Source organism: Drosophila arizonae, chromosome 3 (genome assembly GCF_054131065.1).
Source record: "Drosophila arizonae isolate 15081-1271.41 chromosome 3, UAZ_ARI_1.0, whole genome shotgun sequence".
Lineage (NCBI taxonomy): Eukaryota > Metazoa > Arthropoda > Insecta > Diptera > Drosophilidae > Drosophila > Drosophila arizonae.
The window spans coordinates 15,429,708-15,454,531 of record NC_142923.1 but is presented as its reverse complement, the minus strand read 5'-3'; the positions used below and the strand labels follow the sequence as shown (position 1 = coordinate 15,454,531).

At 38.5% G+C, this 24,824-nt stretch overlaps 1 protein-coding gene across 1 annotated transcript in view; it reads right to left on the bottom strand.

The window, feature by feature from the left end:
* The window catches only part of Drgx (Dorsal root ganglia homeobox), a 42,081-nt gene extending 20,610 nt beyond the window's left edge, over positions 1 to 21,471 (bottom strand). Inside the window, exons 1-4 of the mRNA XM_018001825.2 lie at positions 20,749 to 21,471; positions 9,365 to 9,488; positions 1,453 to 1,544; positions 1,263 to 1,364 (exon numbers count right to left, since the gene is read on the bottom strand). Of these exons, the coding sequence (XP_017857314.2) occupies positions 1,263 to 1,364; positions 1,453 to 1,544; positions 9,365 to 9,461 (291 nt within the window). The 5' untranslated portion in view covers positions 9,462 to 9,488; positions 20,749 to 21,471. The remainder of the gene's footprint in view (positions 1 to 1,262; positions 1,365 to 1,452; positions 1,545 to 9,364; positions 9,489 to 20,748) is intronic.
* Between the last annotated feature and the right edge of the window lie 3,353 nt (positions 21,472 to 24,824).

The following is a 24,824-nucleotide window of genomic DNA, read 5'->3' as shown; positions in this document are numbered from 1 at the left end:
TGTCACAAATTGTCAGCGCTAATGATTGCAATTCTCACAATTTGCCATTTCTCTCACTTGATCTTTCTATTTTTCTCTGATTTGCTGACTTAATTTGCATGCAAGCGCAATTATTTGCTTAAGTTCATAAATTTTAATGGGCAATTCACAATTTGGCCATGCCAAGTGCTGCAAATACAATTGTGACTGAATATGAAAGTGGGCAACTAGTCAAAAGAACAACAGGAAATTCGTATGTTGAGAAAGCATTGAGAAATATAAATATAAATAGATTAGATATTTATTATATTTCACTCAATAAAAATCTTATTTAATATAAAATTAATAATATCTATAAACTCCAGATAAAATGTAAAATAATTAACATTAACTAAATATGCATTGACTTCACTCAATGCTCAACTCAACATTTAAATTTCAACAAAAATTAAAATGTATACAATTTTTCACACAGCCCTTGTTTGCACTTCTCAGGGCAGGACGTTACTAACTTTATATATATATATATTATATATATATATATATATATATATTTTTTTTTTTTTTTTTTTGTAAATTCTTCTTTCTTTATGGCAGCTGCCGAAATGCTGTTACAAAGCTGCTTTTATAACTGTCTATCAACCTACATAAAACTCGCATCTAACTGTATATTGAAAAATAAATTTGATTTATTACGAGAAATGCCCTGCTCTGCTCTGCCAAAAAAGCTGGCCAAGCTGCTGTAGAAAGCGAGTGAAAGAGATGATGGAGATGATGGGGCAGGGCACGGGACTGGGGCAGGAAGTGAGGGCAGAGTTTTTGGCTTTTATAAGAACTTTGCATATTTGCTTCATTCAAAATGTATATAGAATATTTTTAAAGGCAGTTATTGCATTACGTTGTACATGACCCCAACGAGCTACCTCTTTGGCCATCTCTCTCCATCTGTCTCTGTCGCTCCTTATGTACGACATGCATATGCATTATTAATAGAGAGCGAAAGGCAGGAAAGGCAAAGTGGGCGGGGCACTGTAGCTTTGATCAGGCTGCGTGACTGGGCTAGGGTTGCCCAGTTCGCTATTCTTGGGAAACCTGATACAATTTTATTTCATTCATATATATATTTTTTGTTTGTTACTTAACCTTTTTTCGGCTCTTAATATTTTTGCATAATTTGCCAGGGTTGACCTGCGCCCAAGTCCCACAATCACAATCACATTCACAGTCGCATTCACAGTCACAGTCACAGTCACAGTTACAGTCTCTGCTGTTTGTTCACTCACCTGCACTCGCGCCTCTGTTAAATTAATTTTCATCGCCAGATCCTCGCGTGTAAACACATCCGGATAATGGGTCTGGGCAAATGCCGTTTCCAGCTCCTCCAGCTGTAGCCGAAACATTAAAAATTTAACATATTTTTCCTCTTAGTTTTTCCTCTGCACTCTGGCATTTGGAATAGTTTGCCTTGCTTACCTGTTGCAGTGTGAAGGTAGTGCGATTTCGTCGCTGCTTGCGCCTCACAAACGTCTCATCGTGTATGGCAGGATGATACGAGTAGCTGGTATCTGTAAGCAGCCCAACAAAGAGGCCAACAAAGAGAAAGAGGGAGAGAGAGAGAGAGAGAGAGTGAGTGAGACTTAGGTATTAGCTATCCCTAAGGTGTTTGAATTAGCTGGCATAATTGAAATAGTTGCAGCTCTCGAGCTGCAGGTGTTGGCGCCACTGCCTGAGCTTAGGCAACATAAGCGGCATTAAGCCTCTTGCAGTGTTGGATAAGTATGCAGAGCGATAGCTTATATAGGAAAAAATAGTGTTAGTTTTCTATTCTTGTTCCTATATGCATTTTTGTGAGTGTGAGTGTATGCATATCAATGTAAATTAAAAATTTATAAAATATTTTGAAATGCTCAAAAATAAAATTATTTAATTAATAGTTTAAAAAATCAACCAAATTTAAAACTTCATAGATCAAGGGAAAAATAATAATTAAAAATAAAAAAAAAAATAAAATAAAATATTATTTTAAAAAATATTTTATTATACAAATATTTTAAGAAAAAATAAAAAAAATGTATACATATATTTAAAAAAAAAAAAAATAGAAAATATTTGAAGCGGATAATTTCATATTATATATTCGATTATAATGGCAAATTATATATGCTATAATTTGCATATAATACTTTAAACTCTCATCTACCCATATTAAATAAAAAATGACTAAAATTGCGCAGCTCCGATCGAATTCAATGAGAAGAACTGGTCTACAAAATATTTACAATTTAATAATTCAGCGCAATAGTAACAAAACTTCGGTGCTCTCAAGCAAGTGGCGAACATTTGCCAACTCTTTACTTGGCAGCAAGCAAATGTCAGATATAAAAGTGTGTGGGATAACATAGATATAGATATATATATGAAAGAGATGATGGCCAGAGGCACGGCACGGCATAGCAGAACTGAGGCCGATGCTGAGACTGAGGCTGAGTGCTGAAAGCCAGCTGTTGCCAAAATTGCAGGCTAATTGAATTTTCTAGCAGCAGCGCCATTTTGTATGCTACCAAATATTTTATAACAGAGAAAGACAGCCAGAGAGACAGCCAGAGAGAGTTGAGAATGGGAAGGAATAGAGCAATCGAGTGGGCAGAGCTGGAGACAAAGTTTGTGTTCGTGTTGACAGCCGCACTTGACCCTCGGCAGGAGGAAGGCCAACAAAATTTGGACTTTTCATTGTTGTTGCCGTGCCTTTTTGGCCATGTTGTAAAATTAATTTTCAATTTGATTTTAAATAAATAATTAGCTCGCAAATTGCAAAATTTAATTTTAATTTCTTGCTGCTCGACGCTCCTAAGCTCCAGCCATGTCAAAACTTTGCTCTCTTTTCTCCTTTCTCGTTTTTTGTTTTTTGTTTTTTGTTCTTCCTCTCGCTGTTTCTGTGTATGGAGAAGGTTGCGTAATCCGATTAGCTGGAAAATGTTATTAGCCGCCCTATCAAAAGTGTCGCTATGCAGTTGGCCATGTCTGTGCCGCTATTAATATTTGATTATGATAATAATTAGCAAATGCTGTGCAGGTAAAAGGCACAAGTTGCACTTGCCACTTGCCATTTGCCACTTGGCAATTGCTAATGAAGCACGCATTTGGCCAGCATCATTAGGGGAGGAGGAACGTACACTAAGTATCCTGGCTACAGAAAGTGGCTGGCTAATCAAATAGTCAATGAGCCAAGCTACGTGCACTTTTCGGCTCGTTTTCGTTTCGTTTTGCCGGTTAATCAAATTTTTTGTAGCCAATAATTGCTTGAAATGCAAATGGACGCCTTGGACATGTGGCATGTGGCATGTGCGGCATGTACGGCATGTATGGCATGCCCCGTACAGTTTGAGGCCAAAAAAGCAAACGGCAATGGCAATTAGCACAATTAGGTTGCCAGTCCAAATCCCCAAAGCGCTCTCCAGCCTCAATTCTCTATAAGCCCATCGCATGCTGCCTTTCGCTTTCTCTCTCTCTCTCTCTCTCTCTTTGTCTGTCTCTCTTTCTATCTAGCTCCAATAAGAATTTCATGCTGAAAGCATCGACCTGCGTACTAGACCAAACATCAAATATCAGCCCAGTCAGCAACAACGACAACAGCAACAACAACTCAACTAACCACACTTGTCAGGAAGACAGGATTAACAAATCCTTGTTGGCAAATTGATTCAAAAAGTACGCAGCACAGAGCAAAGAGATGAAGCCAGCACAGACATGGCCAATGCCAAGAGTGATAGACTATGAAATACCGCGCAGTTAACTTGGAATTACAGAGAATGAAATGGGGTAATTACATATTTGCCTCAACTGAGAAAATTATTACCGGAGAGTTTTAGATTCCTATCGAGAAAGGTATATTCAAGATTCTCTGTCTTATTTACGTTCATCTATGTTGTTAATTTATAAATAAAATTGCTCCGCTATGCATTATTTCGAAAATTTGAGCTGCGCAATTAAGTTGCTAAAAACTCTCTTTAGTTAGCTAGAAATTAGCTAGGTTACAGAACTTCAGAACTTAGACTACATACTTTACTCTGTAGAGGTGATCAAAAGCTTTTAGACAATTTTCTGAATTTAAATTTCAATTAAAGTCTCTTACTAATTTCTCGAAATTGTTGAATCTTGTGTTTTTTTTATAAATATTATAAATACTTAGGAATATGATATATGCATAAATACATGAGATATCAACAATCTTCAATCCTGACATTATCAGCCAGATTGTTTTGCTAATGCAGCTCCTCATTCCTGAAAGATGAGTCCTACTTATATTATTCGCAGTACAATCACAAATTATCTTGAGATAATGCATATTATAGATATTAATCTACTTTTATTTATAAACAATTCTAAAATACATTTCTCTCATTATTTTTAAAATATATCATAAATAAATATATTCTATCGCCTCTATAGCTCAAGCAACCTCTTAAGCAGCTCTTTATAGCTCACAACAAGACAGCTCTATAGCTGCTCTGCTCTCTCTAACTCAGCTCTAACTGCCACACTCTCTCTTCCCCTCTCTCCTTCATTCTCGCATTGTCTGTGTGTCTGCCGCCCCGCTCGTTAGCTGTAGCCGGTAATGGGAGATAATTCAATTTTTAAACATTTGGCATAACAAGCGAAACCGTCATTAAGGGATTTTTGGTCCTGACTCTGTTGAGAGTCCTTGCAATCAGCTACCCCCCTTGGCACTAGCTGCCGCCGTGGCCATGCCCATAGTCATAGCTGTAGCTGTAGCTGTAGCTGTAGCTGTTGCTGTTGCTGTTGTTGTATATGTGCTGTATATGTATCAGTGTCTGAGTCCGTGCTTGTGTCTGTGTATTTGTATTTGTATCTGTGTAAGATATTTGTCTGCAACTTTTTTGGGCTGTGTCTGCTGCTTGATTGGCATGCAGCTTGACTTTGACTCCATCTCGAGTACTCGTTGCTTATACACACTAAGCCAGAAAATCAATTTTCATTCGATTTTTACCCTCTGAGTCTGTGTGTGTGTGTGTGTGTTGGCTTGCGTAATCTCAGGCAAATTAACATTTATTATAGTTCTGCTGTAAATGAGTTTTGGCCCAGTTTCGCTCAGGCAACGTGCCGCACGGCTCGCAAAATGTCTTGCGACACTTTTTCTGACATCTTCAACATTTTTCTTGATTTCCCCAATTCCCCAAGCGCAGGGCAGCCCTTTCAGCCTGTCGGCCCGCCTGCCTGCCTGTCCGCCTGCCTGCCAGCCCCGCCCCCTGTGTCACGCTCTCGTTTTCCAAAGTCCCGCATTGAGCTCTTGTCGCTGTCGCACGCGCTCGAAATTTTAAATTAGTTTAGCAATTGAGAAGCGTTCTTGGTGTCGAGTGACGGAATCACGAAACACGAATCACGAAACGAAACTAAATTGAATTAGCCATGCAAATGTTGAGCTTTTCTGATTTGCGTAAAGTGTCGCAGTTGTTACCTCAGATATTTGATATACATATCTAAATATTTGCATATATATATGTACAAAGATATCCCAGAACTGTTTGACATTGATAATGACATTAGTTACAGGCCATCAGTCGAAGTTCGGATGATAATGTCCTTGTGAATTGATATTATATATACATTTATTTTACCTTTTACTGCGTTATACAGCTAATCAGTGAAGATTGGAATATCTTAATCAATGCCTGAGAACTATATCGAAGAAGACTCTATAACTCTTCTTGGAAATTGAATATATGTATGTCTAGGATTTAATTGCAACCAGAAATAAATGTGTGGTATTCGAAAAAAATATTCTTTTGGTATTGTCTCTATTTTACAGTCAGGAGATAGTATCTCACAAAAGTGGCTTGGCCTGGTACATTAACAAAAGTTACTTACGGACAGTCTTATCTGCAGAACATCTAATTGAAATTATTTACTAATGGAACTGGGAAGCTAATACATGCGAGAGGATAAGGGAGTGAGCCAAAAGTGATAAAGTAAGAGAGAGAGAATAGAAAAAATTCTGAATGAGTAAGAGAGATTAGAACAGAGACAGGGCAAAAGAAAGATATTGCTAAAGACTGAGAGAACAAGGGGAGACAAAAAGAGAGAAAGTAATAGTGAGAGAGAGAGAGAGAGAGAAAGAGAGAGACAGAAAGGGAGAGATAGAGAAAGAAATAGAAACGGAGAGAGAGAAGCAAATAGAGATAGAAAGAGTGACACTAACATGGTTTTCAACAAGAATTAAAATATAAGTCCCTATGAGCTGTTCAAATAAGTAATTTAATTTTTAGGTCCAAGAGAGGGAAGATATATTAAACAAAACCTAAATGATATGAAGCCCAAGTTACGATTAGAAAAGCTTTAATCAGATCAAATCAATCCTAAATTAAGTCAAACCAACTTTCAACAACTTTCAGCAATTTACTTAAAATTATTTAAAATTTCAGATTCAGAATTTTTATTGCCAGAATAATAGATATTCAATCCTAAATTAACACAAAACAACTTTCAGCAATTTACTTAAAATATTTAAAATTTCAGATTCAGAATTTTTATCGCCAGAAATTACATTATTAGTCTATGTTACTAAGGCTTAAATTTGATTGGCCTATGAATATAATAATGGTGCTCAACTTAATATGCTTAGCTGAAATAATGCTGCCAGCATTTAATCTGTCTGGCTGGAACGTGTGTACTAGCCGTAAGGCTCTTTCTCGCATTGTCTAATGACAATCACATTTGTCGTGCATAATTCAACTCATATTTCAGCTTTTGCCTCATTAAAAGTCACAGAGCAGCAGACGTCGGCTAGAGCAGCTGATAAGCAGCCACAATTTATAAATTGCATTAGTAACACCTGGCAGACACGTAGGTCGAGCCAGGACTCAGCTCGAGCTCGAATCATAAGCGACAGTTGAATTTGTTAGGTAATAAGCCGTAAATATGCGTAGCTTGCCACATTATGAGGCATAAGTTGCAAGTTGTAGCAAGTGGAAGTAGCTGCTGCCTGTCTGTCATATCATATTGAATAAATCAGTCGAGGAGGGCCAAAATGGAATTTGCACCTAGAGCAGCAGCCTCACCTGATTAGAAAGAGAGGAAGAGAGAGAGAGAGAGAGAGATAGCTAAACGTGAGCTACGTGCAGAATGCTCATGCATTATGTACCCAAGTAGTTAGTCCCTGGGTCCGCCCCATTGAAGTTGCTGTAATGCGTCCGTAAGTCTCTGGCTAATCCCATTAAGTACTCGAACATGCGCTCAGGCATCCCAAAAACTAAATGCGCTGCAATTTGAGCAGCACAAATTGTCAGACGTATTGACAAATTCGGTCGATCGTCTTTGTCGGCGCCTTTTATGTACTATATATAGAGGAAAAACACACACACACACACAGACACAAACACACGTAAATAAAAATCAATAAAATCGTTTACGGCGGCAGGTGGCACTTTGATTTCAGATTTCAGATTTCAGTTTTCAGATTTGAATAAATGCAGCTGACGAAATCGCCGCACACTTTGGCCATATCCGTGTGCGACACTTTCGCACATTCCAGCGACTGCGGCACATTTGCATGCCAAAGCATTAACGCTTTGCTAACAAATAATTGCATGAAGCAAAAAGCCCAACCGAACCCAAAAAATCCGACAAAAAAAAACTAATTTCACTTCTTGGCAGCCCTTTTGGCCGTAGTTGAGTAGGAGCTGGCACTCCTTTGACTCTCGTGCCGCTGCGCATACATACGTACATATATCGATTGAGTTCGCTTCGTTTCGCTTCTTTTTTATTCAATTATAGTTATCGGGGGCTCCTATTGAGGGCTGTCAGCGAACAGCGCGCATAGCAGCAAATCGAATTGCTCTGCGGTTTTCTTTCGGCGCAGTCGACGCCGTCGCATGGCGTTTAATGGAATTTTTATGCCCCGACCAATTCGCGAATTCTCTGACTGGCTGACTGACTGGCTCACTCCACATGCTCAGCTTCGTTTATGCTCTGACATAAGAATTATGTACACACACATTTTATGTACCTTTATAAGGTGCAATCAGAACTACTCTTTACATGCATTGCAGAGCTTAAGGCTATGGAAAACTATGCTTCAATTCATATGAACTACTGTAGAACTTATTAATAAAGTTTTGTACATATTTAATATTTCTGTATTTTGATCAGAACAATACTCAAAAGTGATTTAATATCGTCTTTATTCATTAAATATATATTTGTAATTTATACAAACGACTCATATTTAATATATTTATTTAATTATTTAAATACTTATTTATTCATTAAAATTTATTAATTTATTTCAAAAGATTTATTCGCAAAAATAAAGTCAAATATGGATAACCTAAATCATATAATCGCACAGCCCAAAAACCCACAGAAAATAGTAGTATCACCAGCCCGATTTATCAAATTGTCAAACGAAATATATAAGCAATGAAAAATATATATACATTTATATATATTCAATGTAAATTAATGGATATATATTGACATTGCAATATTTTAATATAAATTTAATAATGAAAAAAATTATTAAATAATAAAAAAAAAAAAAAAAAATCTGTAACAACTTTATATATAATATTTATATATTTATTAAAATATATAAAATTGTCCTTTTAGCTTTAAAAACAAAAATATCAACAATTTAGATTATCCCCTCTTCTTTATGCTAAACACAATTATTCTTCACTTATCTCTCTCTATCTATGCATAACTATTTTCGCTAGCTAAACACAGATGCCTGAGCTAAAAATGAGCAAAAAATAAAAATCATGTGTCAGTTCATGAACTCTACAAATATTTAATTAGATGCGAAATCGACACTCAACAAGACACCCTTCGTTTAGCACAGACACTCTCTCACTCACACACACACACACTCTCTCTCGCTATCTCTTTCTCTTTCATTTTCATTGGCACTTGCAGCTACACACACACACACATGCAGACACTTACCCTCTGACCGATTCAGCACAGAAAAGTTCTGCGCATAATTCATGCCCGAGAAAACCCAATGCAAACCCTCGACATGTGCGACTCAGTGTAATTCGATATGCGACAAGTCCCAGTCCCAGTCCCAATCCCAATCCTTAATGCCCGAACCCAGTTACCCAGCGGCTGCCCTCGACCCGGTTGCACGTTTTTCATTCATTTCGTGCCACTAATAGAATAATTCGTTAATGTAACTACAAGATACAAAAGTAGAATATAATCCGTTGTCGGGCGATTATCATTGGCTTTTAATCTAAACTCAATTGGAAGCTGGCCGGGCTCAACTGAGCACTGAGCACTGAGCATCTGGTAATCTGTTGTTGCCCAAGCATCTGATAGATAGTGAGATACATTTGTGTACGTGTGCACTTCTCATACTCATACTCACATGGATGGGTGGCAGCAAATGGATAGTCGAGTGTGGGCAGGCGCGGCGGATGCGGACCGCACGGATGCAAAGCGGGCGGGCACTGATAGCAAAACATTCCTCTGCCCGCAGCTGCAGGACCGAGCTGGAAGTAGAGCGAACACACAAGTTATACAAATTGGTTAAAAGATTGTCAGTAATTATGATTAATTTATTTGCCAATCACGTACTCAAACTCTGTTACGACCATTTCAATATTGAGGCCCGAACAGACTTGTAATTTAAATGCAATTCAATTGATGGTAACGCTGACTGAGACGGCGACTGCGACAGCAACGGCGACGGCGACGGCGACTGCGAATGCAGCGCATGCGGGCCGACATTGCGTCGCCTTTAATGTTGTCATATGCACCTCAAACTCAATTCGATTCAATTAAAGACAATTACAGCCTTATGACAAATAATCTACAATCGATTTGAGTTTTTTCTTATTTCCATTCCTTTACATTCGCCTCTGCCTCTGTCTCTGCCACTGCCGCCGATTGCAGCGGCGTCGCTGTCTGCATACAATTAAATTGTCCTCAAACGAATCAATTGATTTAAATTAATTGCATTTGCCGCAAAGTCGAGTCCACTCGTCACTCAACTCAACTCAACTCAACGCAACGCAGCTCAGCTATTCCCACATTTCGATCCACTGGCTGTGGCCCGTTGATGAACTGGCATCGACTCTGCTCGGGATGCTGCACTGCCGCTGGCTGTCGCCCAGTTGGCGCCCTTTTATTTATTTTGCATCTGCCCAGCGCTTAATTAGTCCAAGAATTTTACATGGCAAGCCCATTCGCAGTCAACCAGATCAGATTAGATCAGATAAGCTATGAGTGCGATCAACCATATGTGCAGCAAAGTACTCTAAGGACTCTTCCTTTGACTCAATATGTAAACGATACTTGTGAGAAGTCGCAATCTGAAGATCATGCAGAAAATGAGTGTAATGGGCAAACAATAAATTTCAACTCATTTAATTTAATTAAAATTCATAAGGATAAAATATTTTAATTAATATTCATAAGTATACTGTTTTTAGAGATCATTAAAAACAAAATAACATAGCAAATAGTAATGAATACAAAATTTATATTTGATCAAATTAATATTGCACAAATAAAATTGATCATTTTAAATTTGTTTAAAAATTTAGATTTCTTAAAAGAAGTACACTTTTTTTCATATAAAGATAATCGTCAATGTTGCTTTAGAGACAGCACAATATATATTTATTTATATGTTTACTATTTAGGGAGCTATATATAAAAAAAAAATAAAAATAAAAAAAAATAAAAAAAAGACTGCTTATTGAGCGCTAAATTAAATGAATTAATTAAATTAATTCTGCATACAAGTGCAAGGATATCGATAGTTCAGTTCATTTTCTAGCTATCGATCGATAGGTATATTTTGATTTGAGTAATTTGGATTTATCTATAAGGCTTTGTATAGCTAGCAACATAAATATTGGTATATTGGTTCTTGTAGTGATAACTGAAATTGCATTTACTAACATAACTTCATCATATCACTTATATAACTTCATCATATCACTTATATTCATTACCAATGCCAATAAGCCTAAAGCGCTAAAATCTTTAGGTCAAGACTGATCAGCTAGCAGATCTTCTAAATCCTTCGCAGATGTGAGCATATGACTGTAGTCTTTACTCGTTAGAAACTCTTAACTTGATTATAGAAGAGAAACCCATATATGCATACTTAAATTTGTTAAGCTAGTCTAAACCCAGCATAAAGAGCAAATTAGAAAGCCATTACTAATGATATACTAACTCTTCACTTATAACTAAAGATCTGCTCGAGTTTAGAGCTTTCCTTCTCTCAAGTAATATAACTAACATATAACCAATGTCTATCTTCACACACACTCTACAGTAAAGACCCTTTGTCGGCGCTCTCTCTGCTCTCCTCATTAACATTATTCTCATGCTCATTCCACAGCCAACTGCAGTTGTAAATCTACTCGTGCAGCTTCTCTGCTCAGCATTAGCAAACATTTGCTTTAAATCAGCCCATTAAAATTGTAAAAATCAATTTCAGAAATAGCATTTTGATTTGATTTACATATGTAAGGCTCCCAGCTTGGGGCCCATGGGGGATACAGAGGCGACATGGACACGACGTGGATGCTGGCTATTTATTAGCCAAGCAAAATGCAAAATGGGGCCAGAGGAACGCCAGAGCCAGAACTGTGTAAGCCAGCCCAAAATAGTGGCCGCAAAATGTGTACGGCCCCAGTGCGTGTGCATGTGTGTGTGTGTGTGTGTGTGTGTACGGCTATTTAATACGGCCAAATAATTCAGCATGAATTATTCAATGGAAATTAATTCACTAACAACACGCCACGCCGGCCGTGAACAGTGACTCCAAGCAGAGCACCTACTCGGTCCCAGCACGGGCGCCACTCAAAACTTTGCGCCCAACAATGGATGGGGCCAGGTGGGCGTGGCTCACCAATGAGCCGCATGTGCAACATTAGACACGAAATGGCAATTTTCCATTTGGCAAATGAGTTTTGCGGCCGACGGACTCCAAATACAACAATTATGCAAAATTACAAATTCTCACAATTCTAATGGAATGCTCTGGTCAGGTTGGGCCAACCTGTGTGTGTGTGTGTGTGTGTGTGTGTGCTGCAGCTGTTGGCTGTTGGCAGTTAGCTGTTAGCTGTTGGCCGCTGCTGATGCTGATGCTAAATGGAAATTTATTGGCCCAGCCTTGAGGGACGCAGCTGACGCCAGGACATTTGCTGCTGCCGCTGCTGCTGCTGATGCCGTTAAATTATTTTGCGTGTGTAAATTTGGCGGAAATAGTCTGTAACATGATATGCTAACACTTGTGGTGCACGGCGGGGCGTGGCTGGATGATTGGGTGGTACGGGTGGCTTGGTTGGGTCGTGTGCCAGTCATAAATAAAATTCATAAATTTTTTTTTTTTTTTTGTTTTTTAACAAATTTACTCAAATAAATTAAAACGGCGCAAGGAAGCGGCAACAAAATTTGTGCTGCAATGAAATCATTGCTAGCCTGGAGTTATATAAATATATGAGTATATGTAGGTATGTATATATGTTTATGTCATCTAGTGGATATGCATACAATTAATTTTAATTGCAATTGAAATTGAAATTGAAATGCAACTGTAAATGCGAGGCAACAGGAAATTGCGCTGGCACTATCTAATATTGAAAGCAAAGAATCTGTAATTCTATTCCCAAATGTTTGCACAACTATCACAAATTGATGAGAATTATATATTTGGTAAAACATGTATGTGTGTGTGTGTGTGTATGTTGAGACAGAGAGCATTTCTCTTATTCAGGTTGCAGTTTAACAATTTTGCTGAGAAATATAGAAACTCTTTTAATGGCATTGTAGATGACTTTTATGGAGCTGGCACAATATATATATAAAAAAAAAGATGTATTTAATATAATTTCTTATTTTTCAAAAGAAAATTATATTCCTTATAAATATGTTTAATATAAAATTGCCAAAGCTAAGCGAAAGTTGAGTTTGAAGATCTATGATAATGATCTAGAGGTGAAACCTAAGAGCTGAATATAATCTTTTTATATACTATAATTATATTATAAGCTACGAATTAGCAGCGCTATTAAGGAATGTTAAAATATTGCAATTGGAATTCATGTTTTCATATGATAATACAAGGAAAGTAATTTAATTATTCTCTCAAAGCCCATAATGACTTGTATTATTGTACAATTAATTTTATATATAATTAATATTATTATTTTTATTTATTAAATATTATTATTATAATATATATTTAACTTGATTTTTTTGTAAATATATATTTATTTATATTATTATACTATATTTGTATTTCATTTGTCGTTTTAAATTTTTTAAGACTTTATCAGTCAGAATCCTTGCAGAGATTATTTTTTAATATTTCATTTGACTTTACGAGATGAGCCAACTGTTTTTTTTTTTTTTTTTTTTTTTTTTTTTTTTTTTTTTTAAATAAAACGGTTAAAATAAATAATATAGGTAAATATATAAAAATAATAAAATTTTCCACTTGAATATGAAGATCAATCAATGATAAATTATACGAATATTAAATACTTTTTAAAATATATTGTTTTATAGGCTAGTAACTATATTATTAATTTTTTTTTTAATCAGTTTGAGCTATAGCTAAATTTGTATTTTATAATGATCTATAAGAACGGGTTTCTGAATGAAGACTTATTAAGAAATATGAAAAAAATAAAAATAATAAAGATTATAAAATTAAAGGGATTTCTGAAGTAGCCCGTATGTCTTAATAAATATATATTTTTTAAAAAATTAAAGACAAAATAATTGCCTACTTTTGGGCAGCTCCAACTAATTAGGGCAGCTGCTGGCAGACAGTAGTTGCTGTTGCCACTGCAGCCAAATGTAATTATCCAATTGCAGCGAAATGCACTTGCAATTGCTGGGCGCTGGGCCACTTGGGTCTTGGGGCAGCCATTTCAGACAATGCAACGTGGCAACGCGCTGTGGCAGGTGGCTCTCTGTGGCTGCATGGCTGCGTGGCCGTGTGGAGTGCAGCACACGCGAAATTCAATTAGGTGCGCACTAAACAGCGCAACGATTTCGATTTGACTGGCAGTGGAGCGTTGAGCAAGGGGGAGGGCGAGGGGGAGCAGCAGGCGCGCTGCCAAAACTGGGCAAATCTGTGAGCTAAGCTTCCGACTCGAAATGCCTTTGTTGTCACGGACAGTGTGTGCGTGTGTGTGTGCGTGCGTGGGTGTGTGTGTGTGTGTGTGACGCTAGCTGCTGCCACGAGCCGTCGCCAAAACGGGAAATTCAATCAGAGCTGTAGGATTAGGCAACAGCAGCCGCTGTCCACGCCAATTGCATTAGGGAGCTGCATTCGAGTTCTGCCGAATTGTGTGCGAGTGTGTGTGGGTGTGCGTCTGTGTGTGCGTTTGTGTGTCTGTGTGAGGGCTGTCAACATTCGCGTGTTCTGACTGCGTTAATGGAATTAAAAATTTAACATTTTTTATTCAGTTTTTTTTTGTTCTTTTTTTTTTTTTTTTTGCTTGTTTATTGTGCGCTTTTTATGCCAATGCATTGGAGTTGGAGTTGCAGCACAGCAGTTGCCCCCTTTTAATGCTCTTCGTGTCCATCTATTGCTGTCTCTCTCTGGCGCCCTTTTGGCGCTGCACTCAACGCTGGGTGTTGCAGCCGCTGATTGACTTGTGTTTCATTTTAATTTGGTTAATTCAAATTAATCAACCGGAGTTGACAATTTGTTTTTATTTTTTCCTATATGCACTTTGTTGGTTGATGGAAAAGGGTATATTAGGTTTCGTATGGACGGAGTTCGAATTGATTTAAAAGTATGATTATGCAAGTCTGAGGTTGGAAAATCTGTAAACTATAAATTTTAAATAAAGTCCAAGTTAATTTTTTTAGTACTTAATAATTTGGAATATATTGTGTATCATCCGACGCTCTAATCCTTAAAGATGAATACACTTTTATATATTTTCTTGTATTAATATTAATCCATATTTTACAAAAAAATTAATTTACTCCCATTATGAATGCAATAATAATATTGTCAACTCAACAGAGTTACAGGGTATCTGACAGTCAATCCCTGCCCCTTCTGGCAGTTACAGTGCATTGGCATATTGGTTGATATGTATGCACATGCATCTGTCTCCAGCAGCCCCCCATATTGCAGACCTGTTTGAAGGGGGGAAAGTGGAAAAGCGAAATGTCGCAGACGCATTTCCACTTTGTTGTTTGCTCAATTAATGCAATTGCTCTTGTTGTTTTTTTTTTTTTAACATTATTAATTTATATTTTTATTACTTTTTCGCATCTGTTTCAGCTGCTGCTGGCGTTGCTGTTGCATAATGCGCATCAGATGTTGCTGTGCTGCAAATTGCATTACATTTTGATGCGTTTTAATTAATTTTGAGTTAATTTTTGTTTTCCTTTATTCCATATTTCTGTTTTATAACTACAGCATTTTAATCATTTGAAGGGAACACTCAATCAGATAATGTTACATAAATATTTTGATATAAAAAATTTTCAGAAATGGCTAGGATTATCACAAAGACTCAAAGTCCTAAGAAATCTTTTATTTTTTTAGATGGAAAATTCTCATTAACTGGGATCATCAAGCTACGTTTTATTAAGAGTTTTAAAAAATGTTCCTGAATAGGAAAAAAAATGATGAATCGGTCGAATTGAAGTTCTGATAGTTGGGTTTTTACATACTTGGACCTTTTTCTGAAAATATTCTTTATTATGCTACCTAAAATGCACTATGAGTATGCATAGATTATTATTATGACACTCCATTATTATGGCTCTGCAACTAGTGACTGAACACGATAGCTCCAATCAACTGTTATATGTGTAAATCAATAGACATATGGTCTACAAAAGTATTTAGAGTTGATTAAGTCGTTCAATTCTCTATTCATATCGAATCTTAATGTATCTAAATTACAGATCTCTTTTGCATTATAATATGATATCATATGATTAGATCATTTCTGACTAAATCTGAAACTTCTAGCAGTCAAAACTTTTAGTTCTTTCAGTTTCTATATACCATCTCACTCGTATAACAGTTACAGTCGCGAGAATCTTCTCGTCTTCTCACATGTAGCACAATTAACCCAGATTTGTAGCCGAGTGCCCCAGAACAATTCGCGCACTTGCCTCTGCTCAGCTTGCCTCAGCGCTCAGCGTCTGCTCCAATCGGATGGGCAATCGAGTCGAGCCCCCAAGGTCACAGTCGCATAGACCTACATATGTAGACACACATACATATGCATATGTATAGCGTCACTTCGGTACGCTTGATTCCCTAATGGACTTATCGGCCGGCTAAATCTCGGCTATCGCTCGCCAAATCGCGGCAAAATTGAGGAACGCCGTTTACAGCAGCCTGTCATAATTCGCCTGGCAGACAGCATCATCATCATGATCATCATCATCATCATCATCAACTAGAGCATCATCATCAGCTGCAACTGGCCATAGTTGTATCCACGTGCGAGGCAGCCCCGCTTGGCCGGCCAGACGCCTCATCCCGCCTGCATTAGAGCCACTTAAACGCATTTGCAAAATTGTCTGCCACCCACACAACAACAACAACAACAGCAACAGCAACAAGAACAACAACAACAAGAGCAAAGCGATTGTGCCTAAAAGCGCGATAATTTTGCACTGCATCAGGTGGAGTAGGAGCATGCGGGCAGAGAGGAGCAGCTGCATACACACTCAGTTGTTGTTGCTGATGATGATGATGATGTTGATGATGAGGTTATCACTTGGCGAAAAGTAAAGTGCATCCGTTTTTAGAATTGTCCGTCCGCGTAATCAAACTAAACTGGCGTAGAATTTACCTAGTCTGCCCCCGCTCCCATCTCTCCATCGCCAGCCCCTCCCACTAAGCCTCTGCCTCCGCCCACCTTTGCTGTGGTTTCGTCTCGCTGGCGTTGATTGCAGCTCTCGCTTGTTGTTTTTGTTTTTGTTTTTGTTTCAGCTGCATTAAGCGCATTTGATTGTGTCAATTGGCTCGCGCCTAGGCTCAAAGTGAAACCAAAAAAAAAAAAAAAAACAAAGAAAATAAAATTTACAAAATATATATAGAAACACAGCTAAGCATGATCTAGGCATGTCAGCTCGACTTGGGGGCATACTCTTTAAAAATTTATCATTTAATGCAAATTTCTTTCACAAATTCTCTTAGCATTCCTGCTGGTTTTATTATAGAAATTTCTTAATGAAATGATTGCCTGGATGAGAGAATCTCCATAAGAAAAAATGTTTTTTTATTGCATTAATTATTCAGTTGCAATTATTACATAATTTTTAGCTTCTGCTGAAAAATTTTTATCTTATAAAGTTACAATTCATCCGCTTATCTTACAAACCTATCGATCTTTTGATATATATAATTAATCTTCACATAAATAACAGACATAGTCTATGCACAAACTCAACTCAAAACTGACAAAAACTTTGGCCAACTTACAAATACCCTTTCTACTAATTATGTTTAGGGTATATACGTGCAATAAAAATCAGTTGTGGCTGGGTTTAAATTGAATTATGTGCGCGATAGGCACAACAACAACAACAACAGCAACAACAACAAGATGACTAAAAAACGGCCACCCGCTGCCCGATGCAGTTGCTCCGACTGTGATCCGTGTCCAAGTGTCAACAATTGTGCCAGGCGACAAGGGGTATGGGTGGATTGGATAGAGAGGAGGTGGGCAAGGCAACCCTTCAAATTGTATTCGTCTTCGGGGCGCCCGCATATAGGAGCTCTACATATACATATATATGCATATATAAATATATATATTCATATGCACTCTTGACAATTGCGTGGTTGGTGTTTTGTTTTATTATAAATATTTTGATTGAATTTTCTGTTTAATTAAAGCAAATTGCTTTTTGTGTGCATTTGCCAACGGGTTTTTTTTTTTTTTTTTTTTTTTTTTTTTTTTTTGCTGCCTGTAGTTTTTCTTTCTTTGCGGCTGTTCGATCTCAATTGTTGCCGGGCAGAGAAAAGTTTTGTGGTCTGCGGGGGTCAGTTGATCAAGCAAATAAGACACACATATATATAAATGAAGAAAGGGAAAGAAAGAGGGAGAGAAAAAGAGAGATAGGGAGAAAAAGAGAGAGAGAGGGAGAGAGAGAGACAGGAATGCAATTTTAGTTTTGAAGATTCATAGTGATCAAAAAACTTACTTTGAGTTGATGTTTTTAAACTCAGTAATCAAATTAATTTGCTAGACATTATAAAAATCCCTATATATTTATAAATCGCCTGTTTAAAAACATAATAGAATATTAACGTAAAATATACATATTTTTTTTAACTTGTAAATTAATATTAAAATATTTTTCCCAGAAAAAAAAAGCAAACAAAAAAACCTTCTCTAAAGCCCACGACTGTCATCCATCCATCAACCTAATTGCATCAATCAATTTCCCATAGCTAATACCACTTACACCAGCTCAAAATAAATGCCAACTAAAAGTGTTAAATATATTGGAGCATTTGAATTTGGCATTTTGAATTCGCGCTGGCAAACCGAGCTGAACCGAGCGCCCCATTGGGCAGCGGATGCCAGCGCAGCTCCAAAAATATTTCCCCATTTCGGCATTTCGACAGCCAATTCAATCAAGCAATCAATAAACATGGCAACTAACCTCCGACTAGGCGCACTTGCACGATAATTCTATTTGCTAATTTAAATATGCCAAATTGTATTTTATTTTTGTGCGCCAAAACGTAGCCCCACTCGCCCACCCGCCCCACTCTGCCACACAGCAGAGCTAACCAACCCTAATTGAGTTGAACGAAATGAAAACGAATCGAAACTTGACGATGACAACAACAACAACTGAAAAGCGACAGCAGCAGCAGCAAATAAAAAACGGAATTTTTCGACCCCATCAACGGGCACCCACTCAATGGAAGTTGGAGCTGCAGAGTTGGGGCCGTTTGGGGCTCTGGCGTTTGCATGGCTGCCAATTAATTTGCGGTTGATCAATTCAATTTGTAGCTGTGCCCTTTCTTTCGTTTCGTTGTTTTTTTTTTTACAGCATTCTCCCAGTCTTCTTTACATAGCCCGGAGGTACGACTGCTCCGCCAGCCCTGCTCCCACCCCCTTTGGCTGGCGCACTTCTGGATTCGTTTGGCAAATTGGCCATTGATTTTCGGCTCCTTCTCTGTCCCGCTCCAGCACGTGTCTGGCTGCCGATTGGAGCTGACTGGGGCTGGGGAACCGCAGTGCCCGACATTCTGCACTCTTACTCTTCTTCTCCCATTTTCTTCTTTTTTTTTTGCTTTTAATTATCATCAATTATTCAAACTGCATTTGGAGTGATCAACTTTGGGGTCTGTACCCAATTACAGGGCGAGTGTTGAACTGCAATTCAGCTACAGCTTTCTTTTGCTCGTCTAGCAGAGTTCCTTTCTCTCTCTCTCTCTCTCTCTCTATCTCGGTTTCTCTCTGTTTCTCTCTGCCACTTCCTCCTTCCTCTACTCGCATCCTTTTTTATGTGCAGCTGAAGTGTTCACAAAATTTGTGCGATTTCTCACAGGAAAGGCATCAACACAAACACTTTTGGTGTGCCCCTTTCGAGTGGAGTGGAGGCACTTAAGCAATCCACACACACACACACACAGGCAGTCACACTCATGTGTATGTGTCTGTGTACTTGAGAGCACTTGAGCAAGATTTTTATCACATTTGCACTCATTAAGAAATTTTTAATACAAATTAAAAGCGTGTAAATAAATTATGCGCAAAATGCTTTTGCCTTCAATTCAATTCAAAGACAATCTGCTTGGATACCAAATATAAGATGTTATGCATATATGTGTGTATATATGTATATGCATATATATGTTGATTTATAGAGCCTCTAATATGCTTATGCTATCATGATATTTACTTTTTATACACTAGAAATATTTTTATTTGAGTCAATTAGAGTTTTATTTGATAAAAAAAAAAGGAAATTTTCTTAATATTTTATGTATATGTTGAGTCTGAATGCTGAAGCTTGCTATGAATTTCTTATATATCTATAAAGGTATTATACTTCTAAAATGGTAGGTATTATACTTCTCAAAATATTTCAGATTATAAAACACTATGCTGAATCATATCATATCATATAATCATATTGATATTACAAAATCATATTGTATGATTGAATATGAATAAGAATTAAACCGACAGGTAGATATGTAGAAAAACGATCAAGAAAATATATAGGACCTCACTTGATCAGAAGATATTTTCTACCATATCATAAAATATCATCATGGAGTATTATCATTTGACATTATATCATATTTTTTACCATTCGATCAACAAGCCTTACGTAGCTTAAACATAAATGATCAACATTTTTAATATTTAATAAATAAATAATAATAATAAATAAATTTATATGCAATAAGTTGTTCCTAGCTAGAAGAATATCCTTTCCCTATCCTATATCCTTTAAAACTTGATGTGATCACCTTGAATGTGAATTAATTAATATGCTAATAATTATGAGAGATAGATTGGCAAAAAATAGTCTGAGATATAATTAAAGTGATTTAATAAAGTTTTTCAAGCGATAAACATAAAATCCATATACAACAAAGTTGGCACCTATGCAGCATAAAATCCATGACAAATCTTTATAACTAACATTAGAAAACTTACAAGTTTCCCATAATTCTATTATATTAGATTAGCTTCCAGCACTTATCCTTAACATCTCATTATTTTCCACCGTCTAAGCAACTTCCAGCAGTTTTCTTCGACTTACCTTATTACCGTCTGTGAAAATTTTGGCAGTAATTCTTCAAGCGTGGAACGGAAAGAAATCCTTTGGCTTGTCTTGTGGAAAACTGTGAACTGTGAACTCTGAACTCTCCGAGCAAGCGAGGCGCAGGCAACAAAAGGTAAACTTTCGTCAGCGTCTAAAAGGCGGCTCAAAGCGTCAAAAGTTTAGTGAAGTGCGTGCGTGAGTGGGTCGAGAGTGAGAAGAGTTCAGGTATTTTGGGCAGGTGTGCACTTTGACGGTGCAACTGGACCAACTTTCGAGTCACACTCAATCAAAGCTCAAATTTAGCACATAAAAGTTTTCCAGTTAAACCTACGCACGCACACGCACACACACACACACACACACAGAGACACATATACGCTCAACACACGTGAGTTGATTGCCTTGGGTTTTTGGGTATTGTTTGTCTTTTCGCACTTTCCACCTGGGGTTAACCGACGCGAATGCACAAATTGCAATTGTTTGTCTTTGTCTCGTCTGCAATCCACACGTAGATTCGCATAGACTACCTCACTGTTCGACTGTTCGACTGTTCGACTGTCGTTGGCTGGCTGGCACTGTAATACTGTTGTTATACTGTTATATGCTTGGGAATGGCTGTGTACCGAACGCGTGCAACGGCTGATTGCGAATGATCTAACAGCGCACGCAGAGGCTGCGACGTTGTTTCTGCTGTTGTCGCTGTGGCTGTTGCTGCTGTGTTGCTGTTGCTGCTGTCGCTGCCACCGTCGCCGTCGACGTCGCTGTCATCGTCCAAAGATGGCCGCAACGGGGGTTGGGTTGGCTTCGGTGGTTCGGGCTTTTCAGCTCGGCCGCAGGCTCGTCGTCGTCGCTGTCGTGCTCAGCTCTCGTCTCGTTGCGCTTCGGCCCCCTAAGCGCCGCCTTTGCTGCCTGTTTGTGTATTTCCCTTTATTTTTTGTCGCGCACGCGCTGCGCTGCCAGCCAGCCAAAGCAGCGGCCCGACAGCAGCTGTGCTGCCGGCCCGTTCGCACAGCGTATTCGCGCTCTATCGCACACACGTAAGACAATTTTCTCATTTTTCTGCTTCTGCTGTTGCTATTTCTTCTTCTTGTTCTTCTGCTACTTGTTCTGCTGCTGGTGTGCGCGCATTTTCATTGTGAAATTGAATTTTCGGCATGGGAACGTCCAGGACGTCAGGGCGACGTTGACGTCGACGTAGTTGCCTGCCTTCTAATTTCTCCACACGGCAAGGCTACTTTATTTTATTACACCTTATGCGCTAGTATGTGTGTATGAGAAAGCGAGATAGACAGAGAGAGAAAGAGAGCGCGTGCGAGCAAGAACAAAGCGTCTCACTCGCTGAGGCAGCCTTAAATTGGATTTTCATCGTTATGCTTGCCGTTAAGTGAGCGCGGGAAGAGGTTGTTGCGGTAAGGCAGCAGCAGCAGCAGCAGCAGCACCAGCAACGAGAGAGTGAGAGAGCACAGTGAAAGTGTGAGCGTGTGTGTGTGTGCGAGTGCAAAGCTTTCATCCATTGTGCGCTGTGGGTGGTCCGTTATTGTTGTAGCTGTTGTTGCTGCTGCTGCTGCTGCTGCTGCCCTGACTAAAAGCGATTACTCACCGTTGGAATTTATTTGGCATATCATTTTTGACAACTCAATTTATTTTTATTAATTTGCAGCTGAGCAGCAGCGTCGACGTCGCCGTCGACTGCCTCACGCGCTCTCTCGCTCTCGCTGCCTCCCATCTCGCACTCAGTCGGTCTCTATTGCCATCAATACAAATCCCTTGCACAACATTTAAGTGAATTTCAGTTAATTTATTATCTTGCATTATTGCCTTTATTGTTATTTGCTGACTTTGCTTCGCTCTGACTCCCTCTCTCTCTCTCTCTGTCTCCCTCTCGCTCACTCTCCTGCTTGGTTGCCTGGCCGCCATGTTGGCACGGCCTGATCCATTTATTATTGTTTGCGATTGGGTCGTTGGCCACAATTACGAAATGAATTCGCCTGCCTGGGCTGCCTTCCCCTGCTCCTGCCGCATCCTCCTCCTTCTCCTGCCCAACTTGACTTTTGGGCGTTCTGCTTATCAGAAACTATTTTCGCCTGCCGCTACTGCTGCGTTACGTGAGCTCTGACTCCCTCGGCTTATTCTACTTCTTCATCTTCATCTGCTTCTCCTGCGGCTGCTTTGGGGGCCGCCTGTCAGCCTCGCAAATTGGCGCGCTGATTTATGAGTTTGTCTATTGTAACTTTTCTTTATCCCCCCTCTCCCACTCTATCATTCTCTCTCCGTCTCACTCTCTGTCCCATTTCATTGTTTTTCCTGCCATTAGTTTGTGTTTTAGTTCTATTAGTATTTCATTTCATTTTGCTTTGTTCTACTTTATTTCATTTTGTATCATTTTATTTGCCAGTTTCATTTTTCTTTTGCTTTCTTCTCATCGTTTTAGTGGAATTACCTGCTTAATAATAGATGCGCTGGGCTCCTTCTTCTTCTTATTCTTCTTCTGCATCTTATTTTTTTCCCTTGCTTGGGAAATTGCAACTGCAACTAAAGCAGAGGGCAGGGGTGGGTGAAAGGGGGCTGCTGTGGCTCTTGAGAGATTTTCCGCTTGAAGATTTGTTTTCTATTCGCTGGCAGTGTTGCAAAGTGTGTAAAAAATACAATGAAACCATTTGGTTCTTTAGTATTCATTTAGATGGGATTTACTTGGATAAGCATAAATTTCATGGAACTAGAAACTATATAATCAGAATAGCTAAGATAATTTATACGTATACCCGACATAATAAAGATCTAAGCTTAGGCACGCCAAGTTAATTAATTTTGAATCAATTAGCTTCATTGATCAGAGAACAAAAACGAATATTTATATAACATATTTGCTGTAAAATCTGTATCTGTGTGTTCGTTCTGCTTATATGTATGTATATCTTCAATACACATTTCTCAGTCTATTAATCTCAATTTTCTGTATCTCTCTCTCTCTCTCTCTCTCTCTCTCGGTATCTCTCTCTCTCTCTCTCTCACTCTGTCTTTCTGTCTCTCTCTCTATTTTTCCTCTCTTCTCTCTAATGATGTAGCTTTCTCTTCCGCTCTTTTCATGTTCATTCTCCTTGTCTCCTTATCACTCTCCTTCATTCATATCATCGTGCTTTTTCTATCGCCTTCTTTATTCTGTCTGACATTAGCGCCTTCCCTGCTTTCTACAAGATCGCTTTTACTTTATCGTTTATTATGGGGGTATTCTTCTCAACCCTTTTATTTCCTATTTGTATATATCTCTCAAAAACAGTGAGAGAGGGAGAGAGAGAGAGGGTGCGAGTATCTCTCCCTCTTTATTCCTTTTTATAAAAGTCTTACTTTTATTATGTCTTATTCATTCCATTCGATATCATATCATTTTATTCCACTTATTTCGTATCAGCATCTCAGTTCATATTCAATTCCCCCTTGAAAACCCCTCTCCATTTTATTTAAGCAACAACTTAACCGATTCATATTTCAATTCCATTCCATTCCACTTAGCGTAAGCTCACATCTAAAACCTAAATAGCTCAACTGAACAACCCAAATCACTTCCGTTTCATTCCATTCACTCACTGCCCATCGCCCACTGATAGCTCCTAGAGGGAACGCCATGGAAGTGACACACAACCGGACTAGAAACAAGCAACGAAGAAGTCAACAGAGGAAGAGAGAGAGCGAGATAGAGCACTCGGCGGGTTCCATTTCCACTTCCATTTTGCAGTCGCACTTTGTGCGAAACTCTGGGTGAAATTTATGTAATTTATATGGGCACTTGACTGTCTAAATTGCCTGCGGAGAGCAGCACCAGCCACGCCTACCTACCTACCACTCCCCAACCCAGAAGAAGTTCTTGCTGCTGCTGCTGCTGCTGCTGCTGCTGCTGCCACTTTTTATATCATCTACTTAGCCCTAATGGCAAATAATTAATTTCATGCTTCCGCGTTTCGTGTCGCCCACACGCCCACTGACCAGCGCTGGCCAGCAGTGGGCTGAAGGGCGGTAGGAGGAGCACTTCTCCTCGTGCGACTCCTCCTCCTCCTCCTGCACTCTGACCGCCCCTC